At 38.3% G+C, this 12,081-nt stretch overlaps 1 protein-coding gene across 2 annotated transcripts in view; it reads left to right on the forward strand.

The window, feature by feature from the left end:
- Positions 1-10,198, forward strand: part of DENND1B (DENN domain containing 1B) — a 1,047,500-nt gene extending 1,037,302 nt beyond the window's left edge. For both annotated transcript variants that reach the window (XM_069232125.1, XM_069232124.1), the window contains 2 exons: positions 8,079-8,295; positions 9,238-10,198. In XM_069232125.1, coding sequence (XP_069088226.1) covers positions 8,079-8,295; positions 9,238-9,798 — 778 coding nt within the window. In that variant the 3' untranslated portion in view covers positions 9,799-10,198. The remainder of the gene's footprint in view (positions 1-8,078; positions 8,296-9,237) is intronic.
- The last annotated feature ends 1,883 nt before the right edge of the window (positions 10,199-12,081 follow it).

Below are 12,081 nucleotides of genomic sequence, written 5' to 3' on the forward strand. Positions count from 1 at the left end.
TATCGAATCTTAGTGTTTATCTCAATAAGACATGGCCTCTCTGGAATAGATCTCTCTTTTCAGTTGGCATGACCTCAAAAACAGTAATAATTGCTGTATGTGTGCTGCTGTTAATAGGATGCATTCTAAAAAACATCTTCACAAAGAAAATGGATTATCACTGATGGGTCCCCTCTTGCCAGCAGCGCTGCTCTTAATATTTCTTATTCACTGCATATCTAAAAACAGATGATTTATACTTATCAAGCAGGCGCTCATTTTCTTTATCCTTGGAATATTTGGGAGTTGGGAGGTCCGGAGACTTTTCCCAATTTAGATAAATTGATATTTAGGAAATTAAGAAGGGTTTTATGACTGTTTAGGATTGGAGTTGTGTCTTAAAATTTAAGTCTGAAATTTTTCAGTCTGATTGGTGTAAATACTGTAAATTGTGTCTGCGATATGCATATAAAATGTGACTGATGCAACAATGGATCGACTGTTCACTGTTTGTTCATGCAAGAACTCGTTTCACTGCGATTGAACATTGGGAATGTCATTTCAGAATTTTGGACAATAACTGGGAAGATATCTATGCTCTTTGGAATCAGCCTCTTTAAACCATTGGGCATTTTACTTCTAATTGTTATTTTAATATAATTTGCGTGTAGGTGTTTGGTAGATGTGTCTCAAACATACAATTTTTAAATAAATAATGATATAGCCTTTCATTTATTTTTGATATGATGCAGTATTCTTTGTTGACAATATATGATTACATATTTGTTAAGTGCCCATCAGTTGAAACCTTTCCCATGATCGGCATGTGGATATGTTACAGATGTGTTTTTTTTTATGCACATAAAATTAGGAATGGAAAAAAATGTCTAGGTTCAATTCTGAAAAAGAAATGCCATCTCTCTTGGTGAAGGAACATATGGTGGCATTTCAAGAGCGAGGGTTCAAGAAAAAAAAACTTCACTTGGCAAACAAGAATGGGTGTTTAAACATCTTTTTTCCTCCCTGTGCAAAGAGCTGTGGTGAGCAATCAGCAGAGAACTGCAAAAAATAGTTATTTGAAATGGTTTGAGTCCGCAAAAGATCTAAAGGAAAGAATCGTCCCACTTCAGAAATGTGTTATGGCCTCGGAGAATGGGAGAGATATAGTTTGAAAAGTATTTGCCACAATCTGCTTGTCCAGTTGCTTTGTAAATGAATGAATCACTGGTAATTTGTTTGGAATTACGAAATTCTACTACACAATCCCCTTGTTTTTAAGGATAATGAAAGTGTAAATGAGGTAGAACATGCAGTCTGAATTACAGAGCATTTCAATAGCGAAGTCAGTACTAAAGATGCCACTCTGCCTATTTACTTTGTGAGTGAGGCACTGTAAATTCTTTCTCGTTGAATGGCTGTCTTTGGACCCCGGTATGGGCAGAATTGTCAAGCCCTTGTGTTACTTGTAATGTAGGCAAATGAAGCTGGGTGCTGTGTGCACTTCAATATTACTGCAGAATATAACCACTGACATGAGTTGTAGTCACTAAAACTTTAAACTAACATATTGGGAGGAAGAAAACAATAAGACATGAGTAAATGCATGCCCCTACTACTACTTACACAGCAGGACATAAAGATTTTCTTTCTTGAGGGGTTTATGCGAGATGCTGGGCAGTGCAGTACTTTTTGTAGGTTAGTGATTTGACTTTCATCAATCAATCAATCTGTGTATTCGGGGGGTTACCCTTTTACACTGCATTCATATTGCAATTCACTATTCATAACTATGATAAAAACAAGCATTATCATACAAAAAGTTAATACTGTTAAAATAAGTTTTAAAGGGTCAATGTATCATCCATCAGTGCATCTTTTATATTGGTACATATTTTTTTGATAAATTAACTAGGTTTTTCAACACTAAACGCAATGAATTCATTAGGGTCATATCTCATTATTCTTAATGCCTCATCGGGGTGTAGCGATCTTAGTTTGCGGCAAATTGATGCAATCCAACTCTTACGATAAGACACATATGCTTTACAACATTTCTTTAATGGGCCACAGACTCTCCCTCGTCTTGGATAGAGGACATTTGTTACTGGGGCCAATGGCCCACTTATTGACAAGCAGGGGTTTGGCAGAAACCCTTATCAGAACTTGCTGAAAGGTTTCTTTGCAGAGGGTGGAGCTATGGTGTCATAAAATGGTTCAAAAGCATAAATGTTCTTGATGTCCTTAACGAATATGATGGACTACCACTTTTGAATTCTTTCTCAAATGCATGTATCCAAAAGTTCTCTTTTACTATGTTTGTGGATATTCTTGGTACATTCCTCGGGTTCAGCCAGAGGTTCTCAAGCACAATCTTATATAAAACCTTTTATATATCCCAACTTTGGTATATCCTAGTGCTGATTTGATTGCATAAAAACATCCAGGGCTGACCTATAAGGGCCCAGGTCATGAATTTGCCAAAGCCTTTGCCAGTAAAACAGCGGTCTAACTACCCTTCTGAAAAATATTGTTTTCAACCCTGGGTCAATTTGTAAAGGCAATAGGTGGACATTCCAATGACGATTGGGCAGAGATTCTACAAATTTATTTTTAATTCTCTATCCATATAGACTCGTCCAAAACATTTATTTCTAATACCCAAGAGATCACGCTTGAGGTTGCAGACTGGAGTGCTCCATGTTAGCTGGGAGGACCAGAACATGCTGTTCATGAATTTAACCACTAGATAACCAAAGTCCATGACACGTTTATTACATATATCCTCAACATCTAACATGCCTTCCAGTATCTTGTAAGGATTAAAAACCATACATTTGGTTTTGGATGAGTTAAATTCTAACCCTCTCAAGTTGCAGAAGCCAAGAAATCAAACAAGCAGACTCTACTTTACTGAGGCTGTGCAGGTCTTGGAGATCAGGAGAGTGACATCTGCAAAAGGTACCACTGGGATCTAGTGATTTTCCAGTTTGGGGGAATCATTACAATGAAGCCCTAGACATTTCACAACATCATTGATCTAAAGTGAGAACACAGCTGGGGCCAATATACATCCCTGGCAAACACCCCCTTGGTTCCCCATCTATCTTTTCTGTTGCTGTTTTCATGCAACCATAAGATTTTAGAAAGGATGCTTTCAGGCATGTCCATTTTATTAAGAGCTGGCCACAGTTTCTGTCATCAAATGAAGTCAGAGGTCAAAACAGTCATGTATAGATGACCCCTGTTGAGTTTTAGAGTGACTTGATCCATAGTGCTAGTCCCATACCTGAATCCTGACTGGTAATCAGAGTGGATATTGTTACCCTCCATCTATTCATGTAACTTATCAAGGGTGTGGTGACAGAAAACCTTTTGTAAGCGATCAATTAAAGTGATAACCTTACAGTTGTTTGGATACTCCCAGTCCTTTTCCATGTTTCAGGTATCTCTCCACCCTCCGGAATACATTTTGTTAGAAGATTGATGTGAGGTGCCCATACATCTGGTTGAGTTACAGACATGTTACCAGGGATCTTGTCAGGCCCAGGGGTGTTACTGATAGTAATTCCACTTATGGTGGCATAGGTGTCTTTTAGTGATATTTCTAGAGTGGAAGCAATGTGTGTTGGAAGTGACATTTCTGACTAACCCCCGATTCTCTGGCTCCTCCGCTGAATACAAGTGTTGGAAATAGGCAATCCAAATCTGCAGTTGTATGTGACAATCAAACATGTAATCATTATATCGACCACCGTGAAAAACTATCCCCTAGAACCTTTCATTGTCTTTGGTCTTCACAGCAGTTATTAAATCCTGCTAGTAGCTGTCACCTGTGTACGCTTATAAAGATTTCTAGCACATCTTACCACATCATTGTTTTTTGCTTTTATTGTGGTCAGTAGAGTTATCTTTGCATATTTACAATCTTTATGAAATGAAACAATGTCTTTTACTGTGGGGCCTCATACCCTGTGCTTCCTAAACAAATGCTCTTTAAGGGCTGCATAACTTCTCATGGATAGAGCTACTTCTGTAAATGGTGGAATCTGCTTCTTGTACCAAAGGCAATAATGCCATTGGAGTAGAAACTTCATTATAAATATGTGGTTCTGTACATACAAACATTTAACTGCTGACTTGTTTGATGAGGCCAATTCCCCGAACATGTTTGTGGGCGGATGATTTGCAAGGATTGAAAATATCTGCATTGTTAGATGCAGTGCATTATGGTCGCTATCATTACGATCAATAACCTTCCTGTCGCTCGTCCTTGACCATATGCAGACATCTAACATTATGTAATCAATTCTGAATGTGTAGTTTATGTGATTGAATGTTTGCTTACCATTGGCAATGGACTTGATGCAGTCATTACGAGAACTAAGGACGAAAGACTGTGTTACTGCCCATAATTGGATTCTTGTGGCTGAAGAATGTTTAATTGGGGATAGATCAAATTTAGAAATCTCCCTCATCTTCCACCTCAGTAATTGGATGTTCAGTGATATCAAATGGCTTGTAGGTAACATTGATGTTCCCTGCTACCGTCGCGGGGCCTCATAAATTATCATGCTTTTATCTTGTGTTCTAATTGCCGTACTATTACCGATTCATTATTTATTGTTCCAGTGCCATTGTAAAAAATACATTTGTATACTTTACCTCCCATCAGTGAGAGTAAATGAATTCCCATGTTGTTCAATAAATTAAGGTGCGAGATCTTGATTTTACTTTGTAATGATGTTCTAATCAAAGTTGCTAGACTGCCTAAGGTTCTTCCCCTACACAAGGAAGCCGCTTTAGCACTAAAATTGGTGTAGCCGGACCTAAAAGCTGGTTCAGGACACAGAGTCTCCTCCTGTGTGCAGAATATTCCTTAACCACTATTAAATATGTAAGGATCTATATTTCTGTGTCTGTTTACTTTTTCATAAGTACCTGATGAAATATCCCTACCTTACATCAGTGATGGATTATGGAGTAGCCTTGTCCATTGCTTCCTCTCTCAGTCAATATAATCTAGTCAAACCAGAGTCCTTCTCTTGCAGTTTGTCCTTGCACTCCTGTTGGAGATGTTTGTCATTTTGGCAACCACGGACCTAGGGTTATATTTGAGTTGAATCAGTGATCCAGGTACTGGGTGTGTTCAGGCATCTAGAGCCACTAAACCATCTACCTGGTCATGATATGCTAACACCATATTGATATAATCATGGTGGTCATACGGCATGACATAATGTTTGGCACTTAAATTCAGTGAATCACTGCACAGAAGTGATAGACATTCTTAATCCAATGAATAGTATTGTTAATTAAACAATCCTAGGCCTCTCTTAAGGTTATTGACTACCTTAGTTGCATTTATCAAATACACAACTGCCACCCTCCCCAAGTCTTGCTTTTGATCTCTGATAATTCGACTCAGCTTTGGTACACCATGTGGTCTACAGTATCCCAGTGTCTTGTTTCCCCTGCATATATCAGATCACCATCCTGTTTCCACAGATGAGGCAGATTGTAGTAGCATGGGAGTAGTGCAATCACTAGTAGCCCTCATCAGGATACTAATTTTTTTAGAAGGCATATCCAAAGTTGAACTCTGGCCTGGAAGGAATGATCATGGTATTGGGTACTTCATACCTGCTGAACCCCTCTTTCTCCCAGCTGCACTTTTATCTTTAGCATTAGATTAGGCTGTACATAAGCCCTGTGGGCTTTTATTCACTCCTAGCTGACCGGTGTCAGCAACTTCTGGTACAGTGTTTGAATGTTGTTGAACCACGGTCATTATAAGTGATTTAACCATTGTCTCAAATTCCAAGATTTCGGTCTTCCAACCATTAAGTGTTCTAGTTAAATCATTACAGCTACCTGGTTTATTGAGTCTTTCTTTATCCCCTTGCCTAATATCACTGTACTTTCTACACTTGAGTTGATGTGTATGGGGCAAACGTATTGCTACAACCTATGATGGGCTGTAAGGCTATTGAAACTTGTGTCACAGGATTTGATCCCTTCTCCGTCCCTCCATCCTCAGCCGAAAGAAGTTTTGTTGCTGGGATTTTGGAGCAGCTAGCTTTTGGGTTTGATGACTCTTAAATAATTTAGCATAGCAAGTTTCGGGGCCTTGCTGGCAAGATTTCTCCTGGTTTATAATTGTTTCCTTCTACTCTTATTAGATTGTCAGTTTCCTTCAAAACTCTGGTGTTCCTTTGGCAGAATTCTTCACTTTTGCTGTACTTTGTAGGAAACCAACTGCCTTCCTTTTCTTCTCAGGATAGGTATATAAAAGATAAGTGACTTTGACTACTGGGTGATATGAAGTGGTTGGTTCCAATCTTAATAGGGCTTAATGTCTTCTGCCAGAGACACTGGCTATACTGAAGACAGGTAAGTTTAAAGTTGACTTTTTGTTGAAAAAAGATAGTTAATTTTCGGTCATCTAGAAACTAGAAGTAATGAGAACGGCCAATGTTAGCATTCATTTTAAAGGATTCCATCTGTGAAAAAAGTGAATATCTTCTGTGTCTGACTCTTCAAGAGTTAAATGACAAGTAAATTGGAAATTCATCAAAGAGAATTAAAATAAATGTCACTCTCAGTTTGAATCTAGCTGGCACATTTACTACAATACCTAAACGTGAGAACTCAGATTATTATAGTAACGTGAAAGATCTGCAACAAGGTCATGAAAGCTTTGGTCACATTTTCGAAGTAAGTAATGAACATTTATGCAAATGTTAGTAAAGGATGACTCCGATATCATGTATGCTAAAACTAGTTTTCTCAATACTTATCACACCAAAGACTCTAAGTAAGGTGTGCAGATGAATCAACTGACACCTGTCAAGGCTGCACCCTCTGAACACTGGAGCCATTTTGAAGACCCAAACCACGAGGAATTAGCTGAACAGCAGTTCTTACACTGTATAACTTGCTTCCATCTGGCATACAGTTGTTCCGAGTTAGTGCATGATTGCGGATAGCAAAGCATGGAAACAGAGTCAACCACCCCTCAGTGTTTCCTAGTTGTGATGTCTGTAATTCATGTTTTAAATTTCGGATGCTGGAAGCGTTTCCTATTCATACCTTCTAACAGAAAAACTCTTGAAGTCTTCAGACAAGGCACTGAAGATTCCATTCCAGATATTTAGGCATGGTGTGGGTGCAACAAGTAAACGAAGGTTGAAAAAGTGTAAGGACAGGATAGATTAATATGTAGAGATTGGGTGCTAGAGAATATTTACAGAAGAATTATGAATTCGAACAAAAGCATTGTTTTTAGACAATGACTTAGCACTTGTTAAAATAAATTGGAATATTGTATTTTACTAACCCACCCTGTAACTCCTCATGTCTGATTTCAAGCTTTTGCAGTCTGTCATTTACGTATGTTTTCTTAATCTACGTAGATACAAATGATGCTCCAATAAAACCAAACATGCATCTTTGCCTATGAGTATATCCAGTCCATACCAAAGAAGTAAATACTGTATAACTCGACCGTTTTCGAAAAACATTAGACGCATCAGTGCAACAATATTTAATGTTCAGTAAAGGTCTTTCTGCCTTTTCTTGCATAAACATTGAACTGTATCACCCTCCTGCGTTCAAACCATGTGTTTTACAGGAGCATGATGGCATCATACTAGCATGCCACCTGGTTGCCACGTGGCCCCATATGAATGACAAGGTTGAATAAAATGTGGGCGAGACTTTCAGACAAGAAGCAAAATAAAAATATATTTCTCTCACACTTTTTTATTGCATCTTAGACGCACATCAGACTTTGCGGTTGTTTGGAAACACATCTTGTCAATGAAAGCATTAACTTAAAATTCTATTCTTTTGATTTGTGAATGTCCTGAATGAAAGGGAACCATTTTGCTGATAGTTTTGAACGCACTATTAGCATACAGTGTAACCAAATCTGGGTTCACATGGACATTGCGAGAACTTGTGGGTCTGTTTGGGCAATGAGGCAAGCTGCAATGATAGCATCTTTTTACTAGTGTAGTAAACGTTATTTATTTTGTAAATGTATTCACCATTATATAGTGTTTGATTGTGATTCTCATTTGAATGCATTTTCTGTTCAGATTGTCATCTGAAGATAGCGAGGAAACTTCTGGTTACTTCTATGACAGTGACGAGTCTGGTGAACCAGGGACAATCACAAATCATAGAGGTGAAATGGATCTTCTTGGCGAAATCTTGGACACCCTGAGCATTCACAGCTCAGATCAAGGAAGACTTTCAGGAGCAAAGAGTTTAGATTTCTTTAGATCTTTGGAGGACATTGACTACAAGGCTAAGGTTAGTTTCATTTTTCTTGTGGTACATACATTCAATATACTCATCTTTTCAGTGTACATAGGTGTGGATTCCGATTGTGTTCAAATCAGTTCACCTATATCAAAGAAGTATGTTGTCTAAGCTCTTAACTTCTTTGGAAACAAATTCTGAACACTTTTACTACATACTGTTTTACCAGAGAAGCTTCACTACAAAGACTCGCTATGCAAATACCTTTTGCCCATTCTGCTTGACAGTTGATCTGGCGTTACAATAAATTAGCACCCCAATCAGTGCTAAAAGTCAAAACATAGATTGTGTGGGTTGCAAACTAGGAACAAGTATTGGCAAAGCCAGTCGGCCTGCTGCCGGCCTATTTGCTTTACTATGATGGTTTTATTTTTGCCCTTGCCAATGTAAAAAACCATTGGCTAAAAGTGAAACTATGTTTTAGACTCTAAACACACGCATTGCCATAGCAGTCCCTGGGACTGTAGGAACTACTTTGTGTGTGAATATGCTACTTCTTGTGAAAGGACAGAATGAACTCAATCACAGTGATGTAAGCCAATGCCTGAAGTGAGCAGACCCATTGACCCATGCTGGGAAGAAGGCTGGCTGAAGGCCCCTAAAACTAAATATATTATGAATACGTAATATATTACAGTATATTATAATTTCAGTAAAACGTTAGTAAAAGCAAAAGGTCTTGAATTTAGTCAAATCTAAAGGTCTTGGCTAACCCCAGACCTAAAAATCTAAAAATCAAGTTGAAAGGGGAAGTGTAATGTACACAAACCGCTGGTGTGTATGTTTTTAAGTGAAAAAGTATTTGATTCTTTATGATCTGCTGTTCAATATTAACTACACAGATGGGCCATTAAACAAAAGCGTAACTTTGTCATTTTACTGTGTATAATGAATGCATTTTTATTGCTCTAAAAGACCTGTTCTTTATTTTAGGAAAAATCAAGTGCACCAAGTGAGAACAACTTGTCTCTACTGTGCGGAGGAACCAGTGACCAGCTAGAGTGGCATCTTGGACAAGACGATTGTGCTCTCCATGGGAAGCAGCTTCCCCCTTCACCCAGAAAACGGGTCTCTCATCATGATTTGTCAGATCCCATTCCCACAGTAGGAGAAGAAATCAGTGAAAACAATCTTTATGTTAAATATGAGAAATTGCCCATGATTTGCATCAAGTCATCTTCGCCTGCAGGTTCAGTAGGACAACTGTCATCCATGGAAGATTGCCAGTCGGATTATGAATTATTTGAACAGAATGGAATATTGAACCAAACGCTAAAGAGTCCCTTGGTAGAACAGATTCCATTAAGTGCAGGGCGGTGTACTTCCACACAAGTCCCTTGGGAGAAAGAGCAGGATGCAGTGCACACATCCTCAGTAAGTGCAGGGCTTCTTGATGAAGTTGTTGCATTGTGTCAGTTCACTTCTGATTTTCAACAGACTTTTAACATTCACAATGAGAATGGCTCCACCAGAAATAGTGGACCGGATACATAAGGAAATCCAGCAGGAAAGAAAGCACATCTGTAGGATGGTTATCCAGGGTCACTCAGAGCCCCACTGTATGCACAACTCTAAATCCAAAAGATTGCCAACACTGAACGAATCTTCGGCGAACAGAGATCAATGTAGTACTTGCAACTGTTCCTAGAACTGGCAAGCCTGTTTTGAAAGTTCTTAAGAAAGTACTGGTCCTTTCTCTCCACTAGCCAATTTAACTGAAAGAAGGAATAATCACCACCCTGGTAAATACCTGTAAAGGCACTTCAAGACTTATGTAATATTTTAAAATGAATGCAATTTGTTTTTTAGAAACATGTCTAATGACTGAACTGCCTTAAATTTCAACTGGCACGGCTTCACCGGCCTACAACCATGGATAATAAATTCATCATGATGACTTGCGTCTCTCAGTTGTATGAAGACGTTTTGAGGAGAGTAATGTAATGGCTGTGTATTGCAGATCATACTGCATTTTACTGGAAGGGAAAGACAGCACTTTGTTTCTGCAAGAAATCATTTTTGAGAGCATATTTTTACTGGGTGCTCTCAAAACAGGTGTTGTGTTCTGCCATGTCTTCCAAAAACACAAAGGTATTGTCTACCTTTTAACTCTGCCAAACAGAAAACTGTACTGATGAGGTATTGGCACATTTGTTTACAACTATGACACTTTAAAGTCCTTTTGACCAGTGTTCCAATATTTACTGTAATCTTACGAGGTTTCAGTTGTCAACTTAGTATTGTTACTTGTATTATGTTTGGAAGAATGCTTCCATTGCTTCATGCGTTTCTTCGAGAGTCATAGGTCAAACAGAGGAACAGTGTCTCATAAACCATCACTTAGCCCATGAGGACATTTGTGGGTAGCCTTTTATTTGATTAAGGCCTTGTTTTGGGCAACTTCAAGGCTGAAATATTTTCCAGTAGTTGATTTTATTTTTGTATTATGTGCTAATTTAAACAGTGTTTAAAGAAAACAATGTTCTAATGTGCTAATCATTTTCAATTGTAAGCTTCAAGTCCTTTCATAGACGGATTTCAGTGAAATGTTATTTAAGGATTTCGACTCAGCAAATCTAACCACATTTTCCTGGTTTATACCATAGTAGAATGAAACCTCAAAACTGGTTATCAAGGTTTATTTAATGTTCTTTTGCCTTTCAAGCTTTTGGTGAATCAGTAAAGCTACAGAAGCCATCAATTTAATCAATAAGCAAATCATTAGTGTGGGAACAACATTTTCGCCTAATCACATATTGCAACTAAAGGTACACCCTTTGCAGTACGAGTAAAAGAAGGGAAGATAGGAAAGCTAACAATGTGGGTCCTACTAGAAATAGAAACTTCATACATGAAGCTGACAATCCCAGCTTATGCAATTTTGCCTGGCACGTCTGTCGCCTTGAAGTTTGTGCCTTTAGAAAAAAAATGGATGCGGTAATAAAGGACCTGAGAACTATTTAGGTGAGAGTGATTGCTTTTGAATTTCGTACCCCTCCTAACAGTTTCTGGCAAGATTTCTTTATAGCAAGTACTAATTATATAGTCTTTCTCAGGGACCATTTTTGGAAGTCTCTGTTTTAAGTCTTCCTAAATGAACTGCACTTGGCAAAAATGCATTTGTCTCTGGTCATGTCCAGAAGTTTCAGAGATCCTTTTATGGTTTGTGGCTTGTTGATTCTGTAACATGTGTCATAACGTTAAAGCTGTGTCAACAGTTCTCCCATTTTCCTCTAGCTAGTGTTCGCCGTTTCAATCTTTATTTTTATAATGTGCCCAGACTTGGTGTTGGGCTGCTCTGGTGCCTGTCTAGAAGTTGAAAATTATTGGATTTGAATGGTTCAGTTTGTTGTCAGTACTTTTAACACTATTGGTATTGGAATAGTGAGGTAGCATAATGTATCTTCCTTCTTCTGAGTGACATGTTGTACCAGAATGATCTATCTTGTGACAATTTCGTTCTTGTCTTCTTGACACATTTTCTCTGATGCTTTGTGTAAGTCATCTTGTGATTTGTGTATTTCAGACTTCAGAACTTCTGAACAAGCTTTGAAGGCTCCCCTATTCTTCACACGATGGCCTTGTTTAATGCTGATAGGCATTCAGGAATATATCTCCAACTTTTTCCTCACAAGAGGTTGCACAGATAATTGCACTAAGTGAACTGAATGGTACTGATTCTGATGAGAAAAGTCCTTATTGAGTCTTGTTTGCCCTGTACTTTGGAAGGATATGCGGAAATGAGTAGCCTTGTACTCTGTTTCCTTCAGGCTTTTT

This window comes from Pleurodeles waltl, chromosome 4_2 (assembly GCF_031143425.1).
Source record: "Pleurodeles waltl isolate 20211129_DDA chromosome 4_2, aPleWal1.hap1.20221129, whole genome shotgun sequence".
Taxonomy (NCBI): domain Eukaryota; kingdom Metazoa; phylum Chordata; class Amphibia; order Caudata; family Salamandridae; genus Pleurodeles; species Pleurodeles waltl.